This window comes from Ictalurus furcatus, chromosome 18 (genome assembly GCF_023375685.1).
Source record: "Ictalurus furcatus strain D&B chromosome 18, Billie_1.0, whole genome shotgun sequence".
In the NCBI taxonomy this organism is placed as follows: domain Eukaryota; kingdom Metazoa; phylum Chordata; class Actinopteri; order Siluriformes; family Ictaluridae; genus Ictalurus; species Ictalurus furcatus.
In genome coordinates, this window is record NC_071272.1 from 1,331,584 (window position 1) to 1,357,868 (window position 26,285).

At 41.1% G+C, this 26,285-nt stretch overlaps 2 protein-coding genes across 4 annotated transcripts; both read left to right on the forward strand.

Moving 5' to 3' along the window:
* Nucleotides 1-416: 416 nt before the first annotated feature.
* On the forward strand, nucleotides 417-4,916 carry haus1 (HAUS augmin-like complex, subunit 1). Its single transcript, XM_053648818.1, has 9 exons — nucleotides 417-763; nucleotides 832-1,006; nucleotides 1,684-1,819; nucleotides 2,323-2,457; nucleotides 3,418-3,541; nucleotides 3,777-3,842; nucleotides 4,080-4,151; nucleotides 4,291-4,338; nucleotides 4,742-4,916. The coding sequence occupies exons 1-9, from the start codon at nucleotides 743-745 to the stop codon at nucleotides 4,799-4,801; spliced, it is 837 nt and encodes a 278-aa protein (XP_053504793.1). The 5' UTR covers nucleotides 417-742; the 3' UTR covers nucleotides 4,802-4,916.
* Nucleotides 4,917-5,121: 205 nt separating this feature from the next.
* On the forward strand, nucleotides 5,122-25,606 carry ark2n (arkadia (RNF111) N-terminal like PKA signaling regulator 2N). 3 transcript variants are annotated; one of them, XM_053648830.1, is made up of 5 exons: nucleotides 5,123-5,624; nucleotides 8,631-9,416; nucleotides 18,160-18,237; nucleotides 21,085-21,169; nucleotides 22,089-25,606. In XM_053648830.1, the coding sequence occupies exons 2-5, from the start codon at nucleotides 8,702-8,704 to the stop codon at nucleotides 22,252-22,254; spliced, it is 1,044 nt and encodes a 347-aa protein (XP_053504805.1). In that variant the 5' UTR covers nucleotides 5,123-5,624; nucleotides 8,631-8,701; the 3' UTR covers nucleotides 22,255-25,606. The 3 variants fall into 3 exon arrangements, with proteins under 3 accessions (XP_053504806.1, XP_053504805.1, XP_053504807.1); XM_053648832.1 differs by lacking the exon at nucleotides 18,160-18,237 and having other exon boundaries at nucleotides 5,125-5,624; XM_053648831.1 differs by lacking the exons at nucleotides 18,160-18,237; nucleotides 21,085-21,169; nucleotides 22,089-25,606 and adding an exon at nucleotides 13,318-17,991 and having other exon boundaries at nucleotides 5,122-5,624.
* Nucleotides 25,607-26,285: the final 679 nt, after the last annotated feature.

A 26,285-nucleotide genomic window follows, 5' to 3' on the forward strand; every position in this document is an offset into this window, starting at 1 on the left:
TTTTCTTTAATAGCTATGTACACAGCAAATACACATCGATGGACGGTCGTTTTACTTACCCCAAAAGTTTCCCCAACTACTCTGTACTCAATGCAGGTTACCAACTTGAACAGGTTCGATGTCGACCCGCATTCAGGTCTGAACCGATGGTCTGTGGCAACCTGCAATGTGCGCAACATCAGGACCAGTTAACTGGCTCAGCATCTCAAATGTCCGACGTGACATTCTAAGATGTTGCAGCCAGACACTTTCTGTGAAAGAACATCATATTGCGTGTTTCTCCCACTACACCATATCGCATGGTCTCTCCCAGACCCATGGGTTTCGTCACATAAGGGCCATTACTGAGTATTCTTGATTTCGCTTTAATTTCTTCGATCACAAAATCGCTGAATGAAGGACTGATAAGAGAAGCACAATAGAGAGAAGTATCATAGAATGAATATAATGAACCGTGTGCTGTTACAATACAGTCAGTAGCATACTGAGAGAGACAGGGTGAAAAGAAGACTTTGCATTTGCAGACGAAACGTTGGTAGATTTATTTATTTTTTTCCCCATATTTCCATGCACCACTAGGTGGCGGTAATTCAACTTTTAGTTACGCTTTACGTCGAAGAAGAAGTTATGGACGACACATTGGCGGGATTTTCTAGTGTTTGTATACACAATTTTCTGTCAGAGGTTGAACTAAGTTTTAACAAAACTCCTAATTTTATTGTAAGGTTTCATCAGCAGAAGTATGTGTGAAAAGAACAAGAGGGTGAGCAGCGTCCTGAATGAAATGGAGTTGTTTTTTGCTTCGTCTGTTTGACTCCGTCTGTTGTGCAGGTGAACCGGTGGCTCGAGACGGTGTTCGGTGCTGAAGGAGTCCCGGGTTTTGAAGTGAACACGCGCACGGTTGAGCTGCTGGACCAGCTGGCGCAGATCAGCGAGCTGAGGTGTTCAGAAGTGTCCTTACTCACAGACGACTACAGACACAAAGCAGCAGAGTACAGCAGCGATGGTACCCCGTTTAACTGTACAGTCTGGGAGGGGGGGGGGGGGTAATCTTACAGAAGATACTGACACACGTGAAATATTATGCTCTATTGTCATTACGTCACCACGTCACCCAGTCTGACGTTCCCTCTAGAATTTCACGTACCGACATCTTCGTTATGGGACCGTATACAGTTTTGGGTGGTTTTATAAAAATTTTTTTACGAACGCTTCGAGTGCAGGTAATTATTTGTCGTGCTGTGCGTGCAAATAGACGACTGGTCGAAGCCGTGGGCTGCGTCCCAAACCGCGTACTTACCTACATGTATTTCTCCTACTATATAGGAGGTAAGAACGCGGTTTGGGACGCAGCCGTGCTCTCTTGTTTGGCGTCAAACGGTCGAGCGCTGCCGTGTGTGTACGTGTCCTGTCGGAAAATACGATGAAAACTCCCACACGACGTCAATAGTGTGATTAAGGTGTGTACATGTCTGTAAGGCACGTCGATAATGCGACTACAACGGGAATACTCCGCACGTCTTAATTCCATTTGCGTTTACTTCGAGTATGACTTTAATCGGATTAAGGTCGTCGTTAATCGCTGTTTACATGCAAGGATCTTAATCAGAGTATCGTCTTAATCGGGTTACTGAGGGATGTGGATGGGATACAAACTAATTAAGCTGCTTTCCTTTGTTATAGCCGCCCACTTGCAGGAAGTGCTACATCAGGGTGTCGGGCTTCAACCCGGAGGTGTTCCCAAATCCACCTCCGATTTTTTGTCTGTGTTAGAGGGTACTGCTGAGGTCCTTAAAGTTAAAGACACCTCAATGGGAAGGTAATATACCCGCATCTGAGTTCGGTTAAAAGCACATTATATTTGAATCTAAAGGTTTTCTGTCCACAGATACCGTTCATGCAAGGTTTCCCAAAAAGGTCAGTGTTGTATTGGTGTGTACTCGTAGAAATTTTCAGGTACCATTTCCATGAGAAGCCCTGAGTGACAGACGACTATTTATTCCGAACATAAGTGCGTCACAGCTGTGATTCCAGTGATGGGCAGCCTTTTAATTTTCTTCGTTTTTGATAACACTGTACTCCTTTTAATATGTATACCAGCTTATTTCTAGTCGAAATAATGAAACTCACCTGGTTAACTGTCAATTATGAAATGTTTGAGGTCACCCATCAATTGAGAAAAGAAACTCTCAGTATTATCCTGCAGATATCTCGCCTCCATATAAATGTGCATCCTGTGGAGTATATCATTATCTACGTTTTTTTTTTTAAATGTATTGTAATGTGAAGTTGACTATCATTAATTAACCACTGGCTTTACAGCTTTGTCCCTGCAATTAATACATTGACCAATGACCTGGCTGAGGCAGAGAAGACCGACAGGAAATTGGGACAGGAGCTCGCTGCTGTGAGGAAAAAGATGGCTGCCACAATGATTCTCCGGAAAAAACTTCAAGAGTAGGAGAAAACACACAAAACATAAAACACACACATAATGCATGACTATCACACGGTCAGATTCAGACATTAAAGGGGAAAAAATCCACCCAGAATTAATTGCACATCTACAGCCCCGTCAGAAAGTATTGGAACGGCAAGGCCAAATTCTATTGTCTTTGCTGTACACTAAAGATGTTTGGGTTTGAGCTCGAAAGATGAATATGTACATGAGTCGGTAGATCAGGATTTCAGCTTTCATTTCCTGATAGATGTTTAAAAAAAAAAAAAATAACTTAGAACATGGCACCCACCTTTGGTGGCAGACCACCCACTTTTTTTGGTGAGCAAAAGTATTGGAACAGAAAGTCTTAACGTAAATGACACTTCATATTTGGTTGCATATCCCTTGCTTTGCAATAACTGCATCAATCCAATGAGGCACTGATATCACCAAACTATTGCATTCTTCTTCACCCGAGCAACAAGAAACACCTTTCAGTCACATGGTGAAATATTTTTGATCACTTGAATGTTGTGTAGCTTCATTGTACTGCACCACTATTTCGATATTAGATTTAGCTTGTACGAACGTCACTAGAAAATGGCGGCTGAGAAAAGAAGCCCCTGGTCTTTTGTTTTCAGGTGCTAACAACAAAATCTGACCTTTATCTTAATGAGTGATATCACTGAATTATTTTATCCCCCCCCCACACACACACATGTTAAAAGCCATTGTAACTGTGCTCTCAGTGTCCCCCTGTGATGTCAGAGCGGCACACAACCGCTAACTTCTCATGGCAATAATGAAAATACAGCATCATCCAACACATTAGCAGAAGAAAGAAAATATTTCAATATAAAATCTGACATGTTTCAGGGCGGACTTTTCCTTTTCATACAATCTAAGCAAAGGCCATTATAAAGAAAAGTTGAACGCTAAAGACTTGTCCTGCGTTTTGTTGTTTTTTTTTTTGTTAGGGACTTGAACAAGATTGCACAGGTCCAGCAGGTTGAGGCTGCTACAGCTGAAGAGAGATTGCTCAATATGGACTTCATGAAGAACAAATCCAGAGACCTGACCTACAGAAATAAGATAGCACAGGTGTGTTTGTGTGCATGTGTATGTCCTGTGGATTTCAAATTATAATGATTTTGTAAAATTATTATTTAAAAATCAATGCAAGTTAACTAGTCAAACCTGAGATGCAGATCCGTAAGTGCAGGTTTATAAATTAATCATTTTTCCTATTTGGTGAACTGCCAGTTCCCACCCGTTAGTCAGCTTTCTGCCCATAGTCCTCTAACGTTTGTGCACGTGTGTGTGTGTGATATTCTAGGACAAGCTGGCTTCCAGACAGATGAAGGACTCACTCACTCATCAGGCTATTGTGCAGCTTGCAGAAGTATGATGCGCTATCCGTTTTAAACCTTTTAATTCTCATTTTTATCATTATTAGTCCTCTGTTCTAAGGGTATTAGGAGAGGTGTGAAGTTGACTGAGATACCAGCAGGGAAATTTACCCAACTAATTACTAAAACATAGTTCAAGAAAAACACAGGAAGCTGTGCAGTGTGAAAAGTGTTTCAGATTTTTTTCCCCTATTTTTAACTCTCTCTCTTTCTTTCTTTTTAATTGGCAGAAAATCACAGCGCTGAAACAGGAAATTGCGCCGCTCTTGAAGAAACTGGAGCCGTTTAATGACCTGAGCCCTGTAAGGAAGCCTAAGAGTCTAATATTCGCACAGCACATGCATTTTACCATAAGTTACGATATATATTTACCAATTTAACTGTATGATTCGTTTGTTTTTGTTTTTTAACCACAACCCCCCTTCCCACCCCCCCTCCCAGAGTCCTGCTCTGGCTCGGGTTGCAATTGAAGAGGTGAAAAGAGAGCTGGTACGTTCGACCATGTACATTTATTACTAGGGGTGTAACGATTGGGCAGTTTGGATTTATGCGTCTCGTTAAAAGGCAACAGTTGAAATATAAATCGAGGCAACTGACATAGTTATCATCAATTATAATTGATTATAAATCGATTATTGGAAAAAGGACAGCCAACTGGCCTTCTGAATAAAAATAGTATCATATCTTATCAGATTAAATGGTATCCTCAAATATCAAATCGTTGCCTTAAGACTTCAAATCGTATTGTATTGTAGCAGATATTGTGGTAATGTCAAATATTAAAAATGTTGCTGTAAGAATCGAAATCATACGGTATTGTGTATAAGCTTGAGGTTTACATGCCTGCTCATTACACTTTGTTGTATTATCTGTCATTTTGTGTCTGTACTAGGAAGCCCTGGATGCTGAACTAGAGCAGAAGGTTGATTTGATGAACACTTTATCAAGGTGACTGACTGAAGAAGACTAAGGATATTAGCAGCAGTTATAGTGTTGTTACTGATCTCCCCCCCCCCCATTGTTTTCTGTGCAAGCGTGTGAAAATAAAAGCATTTTTTTTTTTCCAATTCAGTTTATGGTTATTCATGGTACTTTTGTATTACCAAAGTTGGTGTTACAAGGTATGGGAATATTAAAAGAGAAAAAAAACGGTTCAGTCCTGAGCGTGGTCCTTTGCAATGGACTGCCTCATGTCCAATACTCCTAGAACAGACTCCTGATCTACTGGGCTGCTGAAAGTGACTGAAACGTGAAGAAGAAAAAGAGGATGAACGTATGTAAATGTGGAAAAATGCAGAATAAAATACACACACATTTACACTTGGACTTGCAGACATACGTTTAAACTTGCTCCGAACCGCAGAGTGGCGCTGTCTGTTGTAGTTGTAATAAGGATAGACCGGAAGCGCCTTCTTCATTCATTTAACGAGTAACACGGACATTGGCAGAATCCCAAACGGCTTCTTAGTGGACAAATAGTGCATTACACAGTGCGTAAAAAGCTATTATTTCATACCCTATGTAGTGCGTTTATGTAGGAAGAATGAAGTCAGTTGGGATTCGGCCTTTGTGAAGTAGCCAACTGTGCTAAAGGGGCCGGGACGCGGACTAGCGGGGGCCGCAAACACGTAGTTTAAACTTTGTCTTCTTCTTTTTTTTTTCCTTTTCTTTTTTTTTCAACACATATATATGCTGAAGTTTTAATGCAAGTGCCAATTGAAAAAGGACAACACGATGCTAAGAAGTATATACACCCGAGGTGGAGTTTAATACAGGTGCGCAACATTTTATCTCAGCAGTTTAACTGAGCAGCTAGCTAGGCAACTAGCAGAGGCGAAAGAGCTGCCTCACTAGCTAGGCTACTGTCTATTAAACGTCTTTCATATTTCCTTTCCAAACTGTGCGGTTTTAGATGTACTCGTGGTCGGCGAGTCTCTTCGACGACCTGTTACTTAAATATCTTTGTAGTTTGTTTATTTATTTATTTATTTGGCCCTAGTTAGTTCGCTATCAGAATTAGCTCATGGGTGCATCGAGATACAAGATGAACATTTATAGCGCGCGCAACCTTTAACATGTAGTTATAAAAAAAAAACCGGGGCTATCGGTGCATGCAAATGATGGCAGAGCTTTAAAAGTACGACTTGTTATATCCCTCATCTTACGCCGAATTTTAGGCGCATGCGGTGTTTCCATTCTGTTAGTTTTATTGTGTAGTAAACTCAGTTGAGAAACCGTGTAAGAAGACGAGCGGGTCAAGAAGTAGTGAAATAATAGTCTGTGAGTTGTGCGCATGCGCAGTTTGCGCGCCCGGGTATTGTTCATACATGATGTATAGATCCGCGTGCCATGTCGCCTGGTTTGGAATTACAGGGTATGAAATACTGTACCTTACACCCCGCCGTAGTGTAGTGCACTCGACAGGTTGATGATTCACGCTTCGCTGTTCTCTCTTCTATATAAGGACTTCAGTTTAGGTGTAGCACTCCATTAATCCATGTGCAAGGCCCATCAGTGTAAATGTTATGAAATAACATGTCCTCAAACTTGTGTTGTGCATGACATCAGGGAATCTTTCTGAGATTCATTCCCCCTGGTGTTTTGGATCATTTGAATGCACTGTTTGGCAGAGTGCAGAAGTTTGCATACCCTCAGGACAGCACGAAAACTGGAGTGAAGCTGACGGTTGAAACACTAGGCACATTTCTGCCATTCGTTCCGATTTAGTTTTGGAGATGAAGCTTTTATACATGGACGCGGGTCGATAGCCGGGAGCGTCACGGCATGTCGAGTGTGTAACGTGAACATATCAGACAAGCGCAGACGGTTTTTAGATAGCGCAGACCTTCACAAGCGAATGAGCGCAGTCTGGATAGCTTTTGGTTTCGAGTTGCGTTGGATTCCGTGAACTGCGAGGTCAGTCTCAACACTGATTTACGTTTACGTGGACAGCAGTAATCTAACGATTGACCTTATTCTGAATAAGACAGTATTCTGATTAAGGTGTTTACATGAGTCGCTTTTCGAATGTTCCTTTCATGTTCCCGTTTTACACGTTCTAGAACATGGATCGATTAACGGCGCACGTCATTACGTCCCCGCGCCACGCCGTCCGACGTTCCCTCCAGAATTTCACGTATCGACAAACAATTCGTCCTCGTTATGGGACCGTATACAGTTTTGGGTGTGTTTATTTTTAATTTTACGAACGCTTCGAGTGCAGGTAATTATTTGTCGTGCTATATGTTCAAACAGACGACTGCTTGAAGCCGTGGGCTGCGTCCCAAACCGCGTACTTACCTACACGTATTTCTCCTACTATATAGGAGGTAAGTACTCGGTTTGGGACGCAGCCGTGCTCTCTTGTTTGTCGTAAAACGGTCGAGCGCTGCCGTGTGTGATCGTGTCCTGTCGCACAACGCGGTGAAAACTCCCACACGACGTTAGTAGTGTGATTAAGGTGTCTACATGTCTGTAATGCACGTCGATAATGCGACTAAAACGGGAATACTCCGCACGCCTTAATTCCATTTGTGTTTACTTCGAGTGTGACTTTAATCGGATTAAGGTCATCGATAATCGCTGTTTACATGCTAGATTCTTAATCAGAGTATCGTCTAATCGGGGTGATATCGGGATACCGTTGTCCATGTAAACGTACTGACTGATGTATAAGATTTGTGTAATCCTAAAAACCAACCCTGCACATGCTATAATGTTATGGCACGTCAATCAAAGTATTGTTATTCAGTTTTTGATACTGGCTGCCACCTTTTATACACCCTTTGCCTTTATAATTGCCTTTTTTTTGGTCTGCTCTGAACAGTTTTTCGATCCTCAGTTTGTGTACATACATAATTTTCCCCCCTTACATATCTGCTGTAACTCTGGCAGATTGTTTGGCCACGCGTTCTTCTTTACATGTTATAAAAGCCTGAAATATTTGAATATGAATTCTTCATTTTGTCGATAGTTCGAAAATAGATGCACATTTGCCTTTTGTCTGCTTCAGACACTATGGGAGATGCAAACTTTTGCACTCAACTGTGTATCCAGCAAGATCTTCCCCGTGTCTAACATGAGACACGTCAGTATGTAAATGTGCCGTTTACTCATACAGAACCTCAGGGTTTTCGTTATTTTAAGTACTGCTGGAATAACTTGCACGCAGGGCATAGATAACGCTCATTTGAATTCATATGACGCCTTTCCAAAACCCAGGGAACTATTCACAAAAACATAAGCGTTCGTTCATCTTGAGTAAGCTCTATATGCTTGTCAGGGTTGCAGTGGATCCGAAGCCAGTCCCAGGAACACTGGGCGTTAGGGCTGGGTATAGCAACCAATTTGGCGATTCGATTGGATTTCAATTCAATATCGATTAGTTATCAATATTTCATTTAAAATGTTAGTTTTGCACACGTGGACTCCATGTTTTAATAGAAGTGCTGGTTAGTGAAACCCTCCTACTTGGCTGTATTACTGAAATCCACCTTTACATTAACAATAGGGCCCACACAATCACACAGTGCATAGTGCAAGTGTTTGGGCAGGTCTGGATAAGTGTTCTCTGTTAGATCAAATAAATCCCTTTGGGAGAGACTGAGCTTTGTGACTTTGGAGATCATATACGTGCACGAACGGATACATTACACACGTTTCACTTCAGGACGTGTTATTTTCCATTTTACCCCCAGTGAATGTAGCGAGATTTGGCGATCACGTATGTAGGCCGATTCCGATGTATCGCACCTAATCCGTTGTAATATATTCATTTCTAGGTCTGCAACAAGCAAATCGCCTAGCAGCCGCTGTATCGAAGACTCCGCCCATCTGGCCTTGTCCTCTAAAGATGGCTGAAGGCCAGAAGGCCACTGAACTTTCAGATTACCCCACATTATGCGGGGCCACAGCAGATAATCAAGATCTGTCCCTGAAACCTGAAGCCCTGTCCTCCAGCTCTCCTACCTGTGAGGAGTCCGTTAGCATGCCGCTGCCCCCTGGCTTAATGTCCATGCCCTGCCTGCTGAAGGAGCTGCGCCGAGACTCCTCCCCCGAGGCTGTGCCACCAGAAAAAGACCCTGCCAGCTCGGCCATTCAGATCTGCCCACAAGAGGACAGCGACTCCTCGGCCTGCCTGCGATCACCCTCGTCTTCTGGTCATCTCGGCGATTCGGACACGCTTTCCTCAGCTGAAGAAGAGGATTTGGAATTGGCTGACGCGCAGCCTGTCCCCTCTTCTCGCTCTGACCCCGCTCCCAGGAAGTCGTCACGCCGGTCACGGTCCGAGAGCGACGCGTCTGCTGGAGTTTCCATGGCTGCCAAGAAAAACCGCTGTCAGGAGAAGCAGGCGAACGGCGGTCGGACCCGAGAACGGGGCAAGCGCAGCCAGAGACATAAAGAGCGAATCCGTCTGCTAAGGCAGAAACGGGAGGCGGTTGCCAAGCGTAAGTCCCGCCCACTGGAGGACAGCAGCACTAGTGATAGCGACGCCACCGCACACTCTACATCATCGTCAACAGCATCTTCTGACAACGAGGGAGGGACAGGCAGTTTGCATCCTCCAGGTATTGTGTCCGCCCACACACACACACACACACGCACACGCACACACGCATACTAATTGCTGAATACTGCTGAGATGAATTGGGGGAATTAATGTTCACAGTGTGCACTTCATTTCCCGAAAGCATTATCGGTAGTCATAACTCGTACATCTCAGGTAACAAACATAATTCTTATACACACACTGTAATAGGAGACGATGTCATGGTGTCATGATGTGTGATCAGATGGTTACCTCACCACAGACTAAAACCTTTTTTTACTGTTACCTTTGTTCACCAGTCTTTGACATAACTAATTGGAAAAACTTACATTTTTGTCTGAGCAGCGGTACACACTGCCGCGCTATTTTTTTTTGTTGTTGTTGTTTTTGTTTGTTTTTCAGCATGCTGCCTTTCTTCAAAGCCACTTCCTCTATAAGCTCATGACAACAATCTGATGAATACTGACAATGTAGACGATTTTATAGAAAAGTTGCTCTCAGGACATCTTCCTAAGAAAGAACAAAAATGAGGGGATTTGATCTTTTTGTTTTCTTTTTGTTTTGGTATATGGACAAGGCTGTGCACATATAATCAAGATTCGAAAAGCGATTTCATAATGCACGTTAATTTGTACTCTCACCGCTGGATCGAGTATTTTAAAAGCCGGATCGATACGGCGATACCGTTAAACCGTGATGTTTTCAGACCAGGTTACCGTACCATGAAACGTTTCGACTGTATCCTTGCTACTGTCGTGTGATACGTCGGCGTCCCCAGTGGACTCGGTCCAGAAAACGTTCATGTAGAAATGAAACACGACTTTTTGTAGAAGACAGACATGTCTAAACGTAAAAAGGAACAGGAAGCAAAGTCAGTCAGGAGCAAAGCTAAAAAGTGGCAGGGCAAATAAATGAGTTCAGTGTCCCGTGTTCACACTGGTTACGTTAAGTTACCTTAATCGTTTACGATTCGTTTATCGCTGCAGGTTAGAGAATTTAAAGTGGCTATGTTTTGCGAGGAATTATGTTACCACTTTAGTCTATTGTCACGTACTTTGAACCAATGAGACGTCTATATATATATGTATATAAAAAAAATTGCTTTCATGGTCAGATTTATTTATTTATTTAATTTTTTTTAATTTTACACGAGCAATGGCTTCGGTTTTCTAAATCTCATCAGCGAGCGTAAATAAAATGAAACATCTTCGAACCGCTTGCCGAACAGTCACTTTATTTACATGGCACAGCTTTATCGCGTTCGACGTCTCGCTTGAGGTCGGAAAAGTGGATCAGAAGCTCAGCCTGTGATTTTACACCTTAAGGACACGTTTTAATTTTTAAATGAAAGACTGGAGAAAAAAAAAAGTCATGTTCCTTGTGCATTGTTGCAACTGTCAGATGATTTCCTTGTGATGACATTTGTTCCCCGCTAAGATATAAAAACATGCCCACACACACATACATCGTGTCTCCTGGTGCATGTTGACTGAATGACCCCATGCCGGCTGCTCTCGACATTTTAAAGGCATATTCACGCCGAACATTCTGAATCTGTTCATGTAAAAAAAAAAATAAATAAATAAATAAAAGCAATATCATCTCATACAGGAGCTCATCCCTGAGCTCCAGGCAAATGACCCCAAACCCCATCTGGCTGTAGGTTTACTTACACGACAATAAACTAGGATTTTATATTTTAAAGAATAATGCAGCTGGTCTTTGTAGCTGTTTATAAACACGCACGTGTGCATTTGAAAATCTCGTCGTGCTCTTTTTTACCGCGCGAAGAGGTCATGTTCAGCGTGAATAAGCCTTAAATATGCAGGATTAGTGTTACATACACCTACACACACTACTGCGCATAAAATTTTTTTTTTAAAAACCCCACAGCACTGATGCTTGAGGTTTCTTCTTCGTTCTTGATCACACGTATAAACAAATCAATTCTCAAAACGTGCGCCCACACACACACACACACACACACACACACACACAGTAACGGACAGGTGCGTCCTATTGCTTATTTTCATACATGCTTGGTGAATGTAAATGATTGTCCCCAAAGCTTCATCCATGAAAACCAAGTGAGCAAGACTTTCCACAGTCTCTGTATGATGTCACTGGAAATGCAAACGTCAGAAAAATGAACCCAGCTTGAGCAGAAGTGAAAGCGAGTGTATGTAAAGCTGGGAAACACGCTTGTAAATGATGATTATGACCTTACTTAATCTATATGTATGTCTATGGGTATATTCCTATATATATATATATATACATATATCTATCAATAAATATAGATGTGTATATCCTGCGTTTAAACTCCTTTCTCCATTACGTTAGACTCCAGGATTTTGGAGCAACTCCAAAGGAAAAATGCCTAGTAATGCCCCGATGTTTTGAACAGGGTGAAGTATTTATTTATTTTTTTATTTTTTTATTTTTTTTAAATCAGCAGCTAAGTTTACTTAAGGGTTTTTTTTTGTTTTTTTTTGGTGGTAGTTTAGAATGTTTGTGCTAACTTTATTGAGTTCTCCCATACACCAAGGTCTAACGATCAGTCCATCAATCTATTTATCTAGCTAGCTGACGGTCTGTCTGTCTATATTGCATTTGATTTTTATTTTTTTACAATTGATTTGAGTTGCGTTTATATTTTGGCAGGCTCGGGAATTGAACTGTGCGAGCACCTCGTCTGGTATAATAGTAAACCCCTCCAAGAACTGGTCACTTTACAGGTGTTGTAGTATTTTGAAGACGGCTCGTCTCTTCGCCAGCCGGTGCTTTCGTGTCGAGTCTTGTTCGAGTCTCTTCTCAATTCATCTTCTCATGCTCGACTAAGTCGCGTTCACTCGGCGACGTACGGCAACGCAGACGTAGTAAAGATTCTCATTCTGTGCACCTCAGGGCGGACACTTTTACTCGCACGTTTGCAGAAATCTAAAGCAAGACTTCCATTTTCTGTGGCCTCTGCTGTAATTGGAATATGACGACGTGATATTCCACGATGGAGCAGGAGATGAATTGAGAGAAGATTCATGATCACGGTGTGTTAAAGTGACGGTGCATGTAGCTGGTCTTTGAGACCGCTATGCTGGATTCTCTGGACACAAACTCCTCGATGAGACGATTACACTCGATAATGTCAAATACCGCAGCTGATTTTTGACTTACGAGGAGGTCGGTTATTAGCCGTTAAGCAGACAAAATGAACGCTCCAGAAACTTGTTCACAGGTGACCGATCCCACTACGCCAACACAACGGGTGGTCTCTTTCTTTCCTTCTCTTATATTACAGAACACACAGCACTCCTGACGGTGTATCTTTTATTCCATGCCACCGATCTGGCGTATCTGTCTTTGCATCCTTTTTTTTTCCTCCATAATTTCCGAGATTTGACAGCAGCCCAACAGATGGCGCTGTACATCTTGTGAATTTGTAAAACTTGGACTGGATTGTGTTTGGGGTTTTTTTTTTTTCTCCTATGATTCATTATACATACACATTTCCACAGTATTCTGGGCCTTTTTTTTTTTCCGTACCTTTGCCCCCTCATGAAGTACAGTTTAGGTATAGTTAGCACATTTAAGTCTAGAGCTAGTGGTTTCTTGCTGTGTGTGTATATGTATGGATATATATGTATATGTATGTTTGTTAAAATGAGTTGTATTTGGAAATCTAGCTATACATTACTCACGTGAGGACATTTCTGATGGAGGGAATGTTTAAAAAGAAAAACTGCCAATTCTTATTGTGACATGTTCATGCAACATACTGCAGTACCCAGAATGCACCGTGAAAGCTGCATGACCCCCATTTAAGCTTGTCAGCATGGCCGCCGTGAAGTCCAGCGTTTTTCTAGTGTGTGCCTGACGTTTGTCTGTGTGTGTGTTCTCGGCGCTTGCTGTCTGTCTTTAAGCTGGCCGCCGTGGAAACAGCATGGGCGGAGTCCTGGAGGAAGCGCTGACACGAGTGGCCGCCGCCCAAAGGCGTACAGAGGAAAGGTTCCGTGCGTGGATGGGAAGAATTAGCCGTCTCCATTCCGGTGACGACGTCGATCAGTCGTCATACAGTGGGAATCCGGAAGGGCAGAGTCACGTCGGCTCAGAAGAAACGTCAGCGGCCTATCGGATCATCCGTCTGAACAATGATGCCTCTCCCCCCACGCTGAACTCTGCTCACAGCTGCGTCCTGGATCCCAATCTCCTAAATGTGTAACAGGACAATGTGCTGAGCTACTGAGAAAATGCGAGAAAAAAATAAATAAATAAATATTTGCGCAAAATGGAAACATTCTAGCCAACGATGCTGGATACAGTACACAAGGCCCTCTCTTATTTTATCTCCTTATGCGTTTTTTTTTCTTTTCTTTCCCATTATTCACATTCTCTTCAGGTCTCCTTCTGTCTTCTTTATCCTTCTATCTCTCTCCCTCCATTTACTTAATTTGTTTATTTGCAAATGAGTTTATTCCAAGCAATTTCACAGTAAGACAAAATACGATCTATTCATGTCACAGTTGTAGGAGCTGGCAATGTTTCCATCAGTTTACCAGAAGCACGTGCAAGACGGTCAGCACTAACCCCAAGTGCTACGAACACGAGTCACAGAGGTGTCCGTCAGTACCCAGCCGATACGAGGGTCATACATAATGATGCACGTGAATAATATAGTGATGTTATTCATTAATGACGATGTAACTGCACGGATCTAAGGTTTACCCCCAAGGTAGTAGTAACTGCTTGGCAAAATAGAACACACCTGGATGAACGTGTATTGTTTTTGTTTATATGGTTTTCTGGGTTCAAAGCAAAAGAGAAAGTATAATAAGGGCCAATCTGGCATTTTGGTATAAAAAAAAAAAAAAACATGGGTTCTACCGCATTATCTTCAGTTCTGGCAGATACTTTATTCTCCTCTGGTGTTTTTGTGTAATATTTTGAAGAAGAAAAAATGATCAACTTGGTTCTAGCTGCCAGTCAGTCATCCTCCACGATGAACACAACGTAGGTGGCCTTGGCTAGTCAACATTCATGTTCCTCTTTAACAGTGATGAGGAAAAATGACGAAGCCTTAGTATGGCGAGTCAGAGGAGAACTTTTTTTTTTCTTCTTTTCCCCCCTGCTTTGGTTTAAAATTGCTAGGGTTAAGATTTGCCTTTAGACACACATTCTCTATACATGCAAAGGTATACGGCTTAGTTTTAAAATTAAAAAAAAAAAAAATCAGAGCCATTAAATCCAAATCTCAAAAATTCAGATTTCAAAAATACACATTTTAAATTAGGCTAAAGGTAAACAAGTAGAACATAAAAACTTTAGATGCACTTAGCTCATTACGGGTCGTCTCTTCCATTTTGATGCCACTTATCTCTACTCCATGCCACTTCATTTCCTGCACATGAGCTTTGGCAGATCACTGTGAACGACCACTCTGACAACCTCTATTTTTCTATTTTTTTTTCTATTTATTTTGAATGCTTAAAACCAATAACCCACAATTTTGAATTGTGCATTTTTTTTTTTAAAGGCATATCTTCCCCCTAGCAGGCTAAGCATAATATGCCCAAGTCTCCCTTTTTGTGCCAATCTTTTCCACAGACTGAGGGCATAAAACTTGGTTTGCTTTGTCCACTGTGTGCATCTAGCCCATCCAAGTCAAATTAGCATGTGCACTTTGATTGATATAGACAGACTATAACATCATATCAGTGTTGGCGTATGTAATTGCCTCATTGAAAGGTACTGAATGTTACAGAATCAGACTTGTATACCGTGTCCAACTCTACACAGATGGAGAGCGATACGTTTTTTTTTTACTATTCAGATGCTCGTAGGAGAAATGAGTCTTAAAGACTGTGGAGGAACATTTAGAGCTGTGTCCTTGTACATGCTAACGTCCGTTCAGTATGTCTGTGTCTTAAGGAACTTCTCTGGCTGGTTTTCATACCAGGACGGACTGATAATACTCCACAATCGGCTCTTCACACACGCCTGGTTATGTTGGAATCGACTCATTTTAAGTGTCGCTGTCATTTGGGGAAGAAATGGAAGAACTGCTCATTAGTTGTGATGTGTTTTTTGTTTGTTTTTGTTTTTATTACATCACATGCATGTATTGAACAGAAAATAATAATAAGCAATAATGCATGAACAGCTGCACTGTGATGTTATACTATTAATATAACGTAGCTAGAGTTACTCCATACAGACATGCTAGGACTTTTAAGCTAACCTCATTCTCAAGTGTTTCCGTGTGTGTCCGTGGTTCATACTGAAGCTCGCAGTTACTGCAGTCAGATACACTGTATGTGTGGGTGTGTATGTGTGTGTGTGTGTTTTTGTTTTTTTTAAATTACACCAAAAACAAATCCTTTGGTTATAAACACAGAAGGGCCTTAAAGAGAAAACGTTTATTTGACACACATCCACAGTTCACAGAAGGGCTTAAAGTTTTACGTTTTACAAATTTGGGCAAAATAAGGGAACACTTCTTCAGCGAGTCTGTTGAAATGTAACGAGCTCGTGAGCTGCGACATGAAAGATCTGACGGAGCTAATGAACCATTTTCTTATTTCTTGATTTTCGTTTTCCTAGTATTATAATCTGTTGGTAATGTCCTTGGTTCAGAATTAAACGAAAAGAATGCTGTCATGGATTTCTGTCCATCATTTATGTTTTGTAATTAATGCCTCGTGTGTACAACCCCAATTCCGAAAAGTTGGGACAATATGGAAAACGCCAATAAAAACGAAGTGGAGTGATTTTGTGAATGTACTTTCACTTGTATTTAAACAAAAAAAAAAAACGTGTATAAAGACGAGGTATTTGATGTTTTAATTCATCAGCTGCATAGTTTTTTTTGAAGGTAAACGTTTATTTTGAAACTGACGCATGCGACACGTTCCAAAAAAGTTGGAACAGGGGCGGTTTAGGACTAGTAGCGATGTGAGAAGTTGAAATAAGAAGGTGATGTGAAACAGGTGAGGCAGTCGTCTAATCATAGTATATAAGGAGACTCCAAAAAAAATGGCCTAGACGTTGAAGAGCAAGGACGGGTCGAGGCGAATAATCCAGCACTGTGAGAAAAACATTCCCCAAAGACAAATCGGTAGGATTTTGGGTATTTCACCTTCTACAGCACACAATATAATTAAAGGATTAAAGGAATCCTGTCAGATCTTGGTGCGTAAAGGGCGAGGACAAAAACCACTTCTGAATGCGCGTGATCTCCGATCCGTCAGACGTCACTGTCTTAAAAACCGTCATGAGTCTGTAACGGAGATCCTGACATGGGATCGGGAATACTTTTGTAAACCTTTGTCGGTCGACACCATTCGCCGCTGCATCCACAGATGCAAGTTAAGGCTTTACTATACAATGCAGAAGCCGTACATCAACACTGTCCAGAAGCTCCGCCCACTTCTCTGGGCTCGGTCTCATCTGAGATGGACAGTAGCACAGTGGAATCACGTTTTGTGGTTCGACGAGTCGACATTTCAAATAGTTTCTGGACAAAACAGCCGTCGTGTTCTCCGGGTCAAAGAGGGAAAGGACCATCCGAGCTGTCATCAGCGTCAGGTCCAAAATCCAGCGTCTGTCGTGGTATGCGGGCGTGTCAGTGCCCACGGTATGGGGGCGTGTCAGGCCTCCCTGAAGTCCTGACCTGACTCCCATTGAGAACGTGTGGTGCATCATGAAGCGCAAAATAAGGCAACGAAGTCCCGTACAGTTCCGCAGCTGAAGAAATGCATGATGGATGAATGGGGGAAAATTCCACTTGCCGAATTTAACCAACTGGCGTCTTCACTCAGCGTCCAAACGCTTAATAAGTGTTATTAAAAGAAAAGGTGATGTTACACAGCGCTAAACAGTCGACTGTCCCAACTTTTTTTCTAGTGTGTTGCAGTCATCAGATTTGAAATGAGTGTATATTTTCAAAAATTAATTAAAATTCACAAAGTCAAACATCAAATAATGTGTTAATAATGTGTTTTCGATAGAGTACAGGATGAATTGGATTTTCAAATGACTCCTTTTGTTTGTTTGTTTTTGTTTTTTTGCATTTTCCATACTGTCCCAACTTTTTCTTAATTGGGGTTGTATACACTCACCTAACAGGAACACCTGTACACCTACTCACTATCCAACTGACCGACCGTGTGGTGACAGCACAGTGCATAAAATTGTGCGGATACAGGCCGAGAGCTTCAGTTAACGTTCACATCAAACATCAGATCTCGGTGACCTTGACCATGACGTGGTTGTTTGGCACCAACTCACCCGAACGAGACAGTTGAAGAATGGAAAAAGACCACGTAACGTTTATCCCCCTTTCCGGTTTTTAATGTGAACAATATCTGATGCTGTTGACCTGTGTCTGCATGATGTTATGCATTGTCTTGCAGTTACATGATTGGCTGGATAATTGCATTAATGACCAGGGGTACAGGTGTTCCTATTAAAGTGGCCAGTAAGTGTATATTTGACTTGAAATAAATAAAGTGGTGGAAAATGAGACTAGAAAGGGAACTGCATCCAGTAGATAAGCATTTTCATTTACCTATAACCAGGTACTTGAGGTAGATTAGACCTTCTTCTTCATCCCTCACATTCTTGTCCAGAATGTGTGCATTGTGTTGTTTTTTTAAAAAAACTACTTAGCTACAAAGAAACCTAGGAAGTCATGCTTTTGTAGTTGGCGATTGTGGTCGTAAGTTACAACTAAAACCATTATGTGTGTGTGTGTGTGTATTGTGCAGTGGGGCCGGAGGTCATTGGCCACTATGACGTGTCAGACACGCACTCTGAACAGGAGCAGCAGTTGCACACACTCTCAGGTCAGTGGATAGGGTTAGATGAATTAAATGTAGATACGTTGTCTTTTAATGCACTTGCAAAGCTCAGAAAATGAAGGGATGATGAAGGGGTTTTAATGAAGATGCATTGGAAACAAAGGAAGAATCGATAGAAAGGAAACAGGAGCAAGAACACCACAGCTCAGGGATCATCGATCTTCTCAACAAAGGGCTGTGTTGGCTGAAGATTTTCATTCCAGCCCACATCTCGTAGTTGTTCAGTGATTGGTGGTGCCGCTTTGGCCAGAGTGAAAATGTGCAGCTACCTTGGCCCTTTGGTTGAAGATCGAGGACAATTTGTTGAAGTGAATTTATTTCTTTGATGTCGATGTATACTCTCGGTTTTCTTAGAATTCATCCATGAAAGACTGTAAAGACCGATGAGCTCTGTGTAATGCACTGGCATGACAATAAAAAAAATATATATATATATATATATATATATATATATATATATATATACTCTCCGTTCCCTTTGTTAATTGGTCCATCAGACCCTCTGCTTGCTCTGTGAACATGTAGGATACAGCCAGATTCCAATTCCTCAAGCACCAGACATATCAATCTTAGAATAAACTGCAACTTTGACCCTTGTCTTTGCACACGGTGTCAAAACAGGTGAGTGGGGAGCACAGAAATCTACAGTCATGATAAAAAAAATTAATTAAAAATAAGTACACCCCATGGAAATTGTTGGGGTCTTTTGGACGTATTTGGAAAAGCAAACATTTGATGATCTTTGAAACGGTTCCTTTTAATAAAGTTGATATACTTGAACAAAACCACACAAAAATTTGCTTTTTCAACCATTTATTCAACAGAAATATTAATAGATGAAATATCGATTAAAAACTAGTATTGACCTCTTTAGCAGAAATAACTTCTTGTAACCATTTTGCATAATTGTCCACCAGTCTCTAACGTCGGCTTGCTGGAATTTTTTGTCTACTCTTCCATACAATATCCCTTCAGTTGCAAGATGTTTGGGGGTTTTCTTGCGTGTACTGCCTGTTTCACCCCCCCCCCCTTTCCAAACCCTCCATTTCTTCTTTTTGAGTCATTCCTTGGTAGATTTGCTCATGTGCTTGAGATCATTGTCCTGTTGAAAGGTCCACTTTCAGTTCAGCTTTAAATTTCGGACAGATGACCTCACATTATCTTCAAGCACTCTTTGATATGATGCAGAATCCATAGTTGAATCAATGAATGCAAGCTGTACATTCTATGAGGAAGCGAAGCAACCCCAAACCATAACATTTCCTCCACCGTGCTTCACAGTTGGTATGAGGTGCTTCTCCTGAAAAGCTGTCTTTGGTCTGCGCCAAACATGTCTGCTGTTACTGTAGCCAAACAGCTCTATGTTTGATTCGTCTGTCCAGATCACATTATTCCAAAAGGCCTGGTCTTTGCGTATAGAGGGTATGCGTGTGATGTCACTGTAACCGGAACTACAGAACAGTTGCAAGACTTCCTAGCAGATCCTGTGATTAAATTTTAGGGTTCTTGGAGACTTCTTTCTGCATCAGACGGTCTGCTCTTGGGCTGAATTTGCTGGGACGGCCGGTCCTGGACAAATTGCCAGTCGTTTGAAATCTGCACCATTTGTCGATTATTTTAACAGTGGAATGATGTATTTCAAATAATTTGGAGATCTCTTTAAATCTCTTGTCAGACCCCTTGGCATCCGCAAGCTTTTTTTCTGAGGGTCTTACAGAACTCTTTAGATCTTGGCATGATGACACCACACACCTCAATAACAACGGGAACACCAGACACTAGATATGAGAGAGGGGTATAAATATGAACACAGGTTCCACCTGCACTTCCTAAGCAGGTTCTAATCACTGGCACCCGATCCTGAACACCTGATTCTAATTGTATGGATTTGAAGGTGTGCTAAATGTACTTGTGTACTTACTTTTTCCATCTGACTGATCAGTTTTTTTTTTCTTGTTGTTGTTTTTATTTTAAATTGTGAAAATTACTACAAAATGTCAATTTTATGTGTGATTTGATAGAGCGTATCACCTTTATTAATAGGCGCTGTTTTAAAGAGGATCAAATGTTTGCTTGTCCCAGTATGTGTAAAAAAAAAAAAAAAAAAAAAAAAGGTCCATGGGGTGTACTTATTTTTTCACATGACTGTATAAAAACAGCGCAGTGTTAACCCAGGACCAGGACTGAGAAACAGTGCTGTTTGGGAATATAACCACGGCACTCAAAAAGTGAGGAAGATTCTAGATTTCAGGAGCTGCGCACGCTTAGCATCGTCTTTCTGGTGACACAGTGTGAAAAGGATCAAATGAATGCTTCAGTTGTTAGGAAAAAGGCCTTTGTCTAATGGCAGATTCAGATGCTGACTTCAATATACACTTAGGTGAATAAATATTTGGACATTGACAACGTTATTGTTATTTTAGCCGTCTATCACAGTATATTGGAGTTGAAATTAAATAATGAATATGACCGAATATGACATCAAAATCGGTGTGAACAGGAAATGGATATAATCCTCCCCTCTTTAAGGTGCCAAAAGTAATTGTTCACATGACTCGGAACAATACCCTCACCATTAAAGCTGAAAGTATGGACTTTGAGCTCATTTTCATTATTTAATTTACAATTAAATATCCAGTCGGAACAACTGAGAACTTAAATGACAACAACTGTCGATGTCCAGATATAAGTATCTGGCTGTAATCGACCTTTGAAAAGTTATTTCCGAAGCGTTATACTTTTAAGTCATGTATATTATTCATCCACCAAATATTCCTGAACCCCGCATAGTGTAATAGTCAGTGAACGTTTGTCCTGGTTGTGTTACCGTAGGTCTGGTAGAGGTGGCGCCTCCCCAGGTGAGTCTGCCGTTGTCTGACAGTGAAGTGGAGATTGTCGGCGTACAGGAGAATACCAGGTTGGAGACACTCCTAAGCATTATTATGAGCTGCTTATTTTACTTATCTACCTACTTATTCATTTATATTAGCATACATGAGTTACGTTGAGCTTTTTTAATTAGTCACTTTATGTTCTATTGGCTGTTGACCAAATAATGAAATATTTCATTGTTTAATTTTGGTTTATTTTTCATTTAGATTTTTTTAAGCATTTTAATTATTTTTTGTTTGTTTAAATTAACAATTGGAAAGGTTATCTTCAACCCTTTATTATGTTTATTCACTATATAGCAAAAAAAAAAAAAAAAAAAGTTTGTGGGCACCTGACTTTCACACCCATATATGGTTCTTCCCCAAACTTTTACCACAAAATTGTAAGCAGACGATTGTGTAGAATGTCTTCACATGCTGTAGAGTTAAGATTTCCCTTCACTGGAACTAAAAGGCCTTATTAAACATGTCCCAGCATGACAACGCCCCTGTGCACAAAGCAAGCTTCATGAAGACGTGGTTTGCCAGGGTTCGAGTAGCTTGCGCGGAGCCCTGACGTCAACCCCACTGAACACCTTTAAGATGAATTGGACCACCGGTTGCACCCCAGGCCTCCTCACCCCACCATCAGTGCCTGACCTCATTAATGTTCTTACGGCTGAACGAGCACAAATCCCCACAGCCAAACTCCAAAATCTAGTGGAACGCCTTCCCAGACAGGTGAAGGTTATTATAACAGCAAAGGCGGGGGCTAAATCTGGAAGAATGGGTTTGATGGTCAGGTGTGTGCAAACTTTTGGACGTACAGTGCATCAGTTGCCAACTTATAATAAAGTGACTATCTAAAAAAAATATTTGTGTATGTGGAAAAACGATTCATTTAATCAAATGTTCATTGATCGTTTGGCCTCGTGTCCGATTAACGCTTGATCATCTCCCCTCCAGTGCTGTGTCGAGATTTCCACGAGGTGGCGTCATCCAGTCTCTGTCAGCATGGAAGCAAACGGCCATGCCCCACTGGACAGCGGTCTCCGCCCAGCCTGACTGGGCTCCGCCCCCCGAAGTGGTGGATCTCACACTGGATGAAGACAGGCACAGATACTTGCTGTGATCGCACACACTAGGCGCTCAAACACAGCGGTTTGCTTGAGTGTCTTTTAAATATGATACATTTTATCCCTTTATCGGTTTGATAACATTTCAGAAAGAAAGAAAGAAAGGAAGGAAAAAAAAAAAGATTTTTAAAAAAAATTTTTTTTAATTGGTGTGACAATCTGAACTGAACTGAATCCGACAGATTTTCACTCCGCTGTCATACGTCAGTCTTTTGAAAGCTTTAGGACGGCCCACATCAAGAGAAGTGTGTGTGTGTGTAGATACACTGGTGATGTCAGTTCAGTTTCCTTGTGTGTGTGACTTCATGTCATGTATGACAAGTAGCAGTACTGTAATGGAATCAGAGCTTACTTCAGACACAAGCTAGTCGTTTTCTTCGAACACGTCAACGTCCGGTGGGATTACTGCCATTTTTTTTTTTTATTTTTTTTTTTTTTTAAAAGAAGAAAAAAAACATCAGATTTGCTCAGTTCCGTTTATCCAAATTCATATCTGAACAAAATTAATCAAAACTACTGTTAGACATTCATATTAACTTTTTACTACATGTGCACTGAAATTAGCCTTTTTCCCTATTTATAACAAGACTATCAGGTTCAATCTCAAATGTTTTTGAGTACTTTGGCAAACACACACACACACACACATGCCTGGTGTTAGCCTCAGGTGTCTTCAACCCTTTGCTGTAACGTGTTGCAAACTTGACAACAGGTTTTACTCTGAGAATAGCAATAGCTCAATTATTTTGTTTTGTGTGTGTGTGTGTGTGTGTGTGTGTGTGAGAGAGAGAGAGAGTTACAGCGAGAAGTGTTATCGAACTGTTCAATGCTGCTGCCTGAGTGTATGTTCCTAGGGGGTGTGTGTGTGTGTGAAAGAGAGAGTTTCTCTGCACTAGAGAATATCTTCAGGCACACTCGTGTTTATATATTTTAGCACAGAACATGGCCTTTATGCCAGTCAAAAAAAAACAAAAAAAAAAAAACAAAGAAGCATCTGCTTGTGAAAATTCTTAGAAATTTTTAGTCACTATTTTTTAAATTAGTAACTGAGACTAGTTTAAACTGTGCTTAATACCCACGTTGATCTGTAAGATTGTATATTAGTTTTGCTATATCATTCTTTCTCATCATACAGCATTAGATGTTCCTATTAATATTTAAAAATGGTTTGTTTTGGTTTTTTTTTTCTCTGAAATGCTTGAATGAGAGTTATTAGGAAGGAAATACATATTTCCAAAAATATATGTAATACATTTTTGCTGTGGTTATTTTATAGATTAATTTCTTGGCTACTGAATTTCTTTTGAAAATGTAAAAAAAAAATTTTTTTTGCATAATCAATCACATCATTAAGCTTCCTGTGCGGAGTGACCGATGGGCAGACCGAGTGCGAGAATGTGGGAAGGAGGAGTCCGTGAAAGACGACCGCAACGTTCTTTCTGCTAAAATCGCCTGGACCGTTCGTGTAACAGTCAAGCAATATTCGTCTCGCGTGCGTGCGACGTGGATTCGTCCGCGGAAACGAGAGTATGTCGTTGCTGATACAGCACTTAGCTTTGCACAGTGGTATGCAAAAGAATTAGGTGTGTGTCTCTTCTTCTCATGTCGTGTGTTATTTCTGAGTATATATATTAGCGTCACGGTGGCTTAGCGGTTAGCACGTTCGCCTCACACCTCCAGGGTCGGGGGTTGGATTCCCACCGTGGCCCTGTGTGTGTGCGGAGTTTGCATGTTCTCCCCGTGCTGCGGGGGTTTCCTCCGGGTACTCCGGTTTCCTCCCCCAGTCCAAAGACATGCACGGTAGGCTGATTGGCGTGTCCAAAGTGTCCGTAGTGTGTGTGAATGTGTCCTGTGATGGATTGGCACCCCGTCCAGGGTGTACCCCGCCTTGTGCCCCATGCTCCCTGGGATAGGTTCCCCTGGAGCCTAAGGATAAAGCAAAGGTAAAGAAGATGGATGGATGGATATTAGAGTCAGACACATCTGATTCAAATGATCTGCAGACTTAAACCTCCGTCGCCTGAATCCGATGTGTTCGAGATGGAAATCCCTACGTGGCTGAGATTGATGCTCCTTTACTAGAACAAAATTTCCTCCTTTTATCTAACTAATTTTAACCTAAACATAACCTTATACCACAGCACTGTTGGATTCTCGAATCTGATTGGTCAAAAAGTGTTTACGTGATTTTAATTTTCTGTAACAATTCTGACAGTAATAATTCATATGGCGGGTTTAAATGAGTGTTATTGTTCCTCTGTACTGACCGGTACTTCACAGGGATTATGTATGGTGGATGATTCATGTATTTTAAGCCTAAAACGTCGCCCGGACGTTTATATTTTAAGATAAATTAATTAAAAAATGTTTTGTTATTTAACAAAGACATAATCGTTGATGGGTGAAGTTTTCTGTAAGGGAACATGTATTTAAAATGTATTGAAGGGGGTTCAGGGGTCGCTGCTTCGTAATGGTCGGTCACCTTTCCACCCGGGAGCGTTTTCAGGACAGAGGAGGTTGCACTTTTCTGTTTCTCAGGAACAGAAGAAACGACGCCGGTGAGAGAACGACTGCTGTTTATAACGTATGTGAAAACAGGATTTAACGTGTCTTGTGGATGTCCCACAATGTTAACTGTAACTATAAATGGTTAAAAAGTATGATCAGGAATAAATTAATTATTTTTTTTTAATAGCTGGAACGTTAACATGCTGTGGTATAAGAGGAATAAAACGCTTCCGTGTTCCAAGTGCCGTACTGGAACGCGATCAGCTTCGGGCTGTGTCACGCTGCATCGCGTCATCCAGCTGTTGATTATTCTCTTAGAACAGTTTCTCAACCCTGGTCCTGGAGTACACCTTGTGCTGCACGTTTGTGTGTTTTCCAGCTCCCGACACATCTGATTCAACTAATCAGCGAATGAACAACCTTTCCTGAGTTGTAGAGTTTGTGTTGGAGCAGGGAAAACGCTAAAATGTGCGGGACCTGGGTTGTAAACCTGTTGTATCAACATGCCGCATTCTGTTTTATTCCGGACATAATGTATGGCCAATGTATAGTGTTCACTTTGGTTCTTATAGTAAGATGAGTTGTGTGTCAACCAGGATGCAGAGCTGGGGGAAAAACCTTGTTCTGTTTGCCCGTATTGCCCCTTTAGAGCAGTCATAGATCCATGTCCTGTCATTGTTGGCCCTTTTGGCTCACCACAACACCCACACTCACCTCTCTCTTAAGTTTAATTGCACCTTTTCCTTGTTTGTTGAGCCATGTAGTTGGCATTCTTAATTTCCATCATGTCCTTCATGTTCTCTAAGTAAGAGCAAGACCAGACCTGTTTAAAAAAATTTTTTTTAAAAAAAAGGATCTTAGTTTCCGTAAAATATTATAACATTATTATTAATACCGTTAGTATAATAAAGATTACAGGATGCTGCACTCGGCACTCTCAAACAGAGAGAACCTAACCTGCAGAGGATCCTATTGACTTTAATAACTTTCTGATGGCAACTCTTGAATATCGATGGAAGAGCGTATCAGATTCTAAACACACATTTTAAACAGGCGTGGATAAGATGTTTACATCCGAGGCTCAGCGAACACACGAGGAACGCGTCGACCGTGTAGTCAGCAGATACCTGAATGTAAAAAGGAATTATAGGAACATCTCTCATTTCGTTTTTAGACAAAGGGAATGATTTGATCAGGTCCAGGTCAAACTGTCTGCTGTCCAACAGATCAACAGCAATAAGACAGGGGAGCTGGGGTTCAATTAGATTTTATACACCATCCTAATAAAATACTTCTGATCCTCTGTTCTCCTCACATTGTGACTTTTCCTGACAGTATTTTAAATTATGGACAGTATGTGTTAATACGTTCTTTTCTTTTCTTTTTCTTTTTTTTTTTTTGCTTCTCCAAGTTCTCTACTTCTTTCAGATTATGAATATTAGAATAAAGGGAACTATTTTAAAAATTAATAAAGCTATTTAAAGATTAATGTGTATGTTTTCTTTCTATTTTTGTTTGA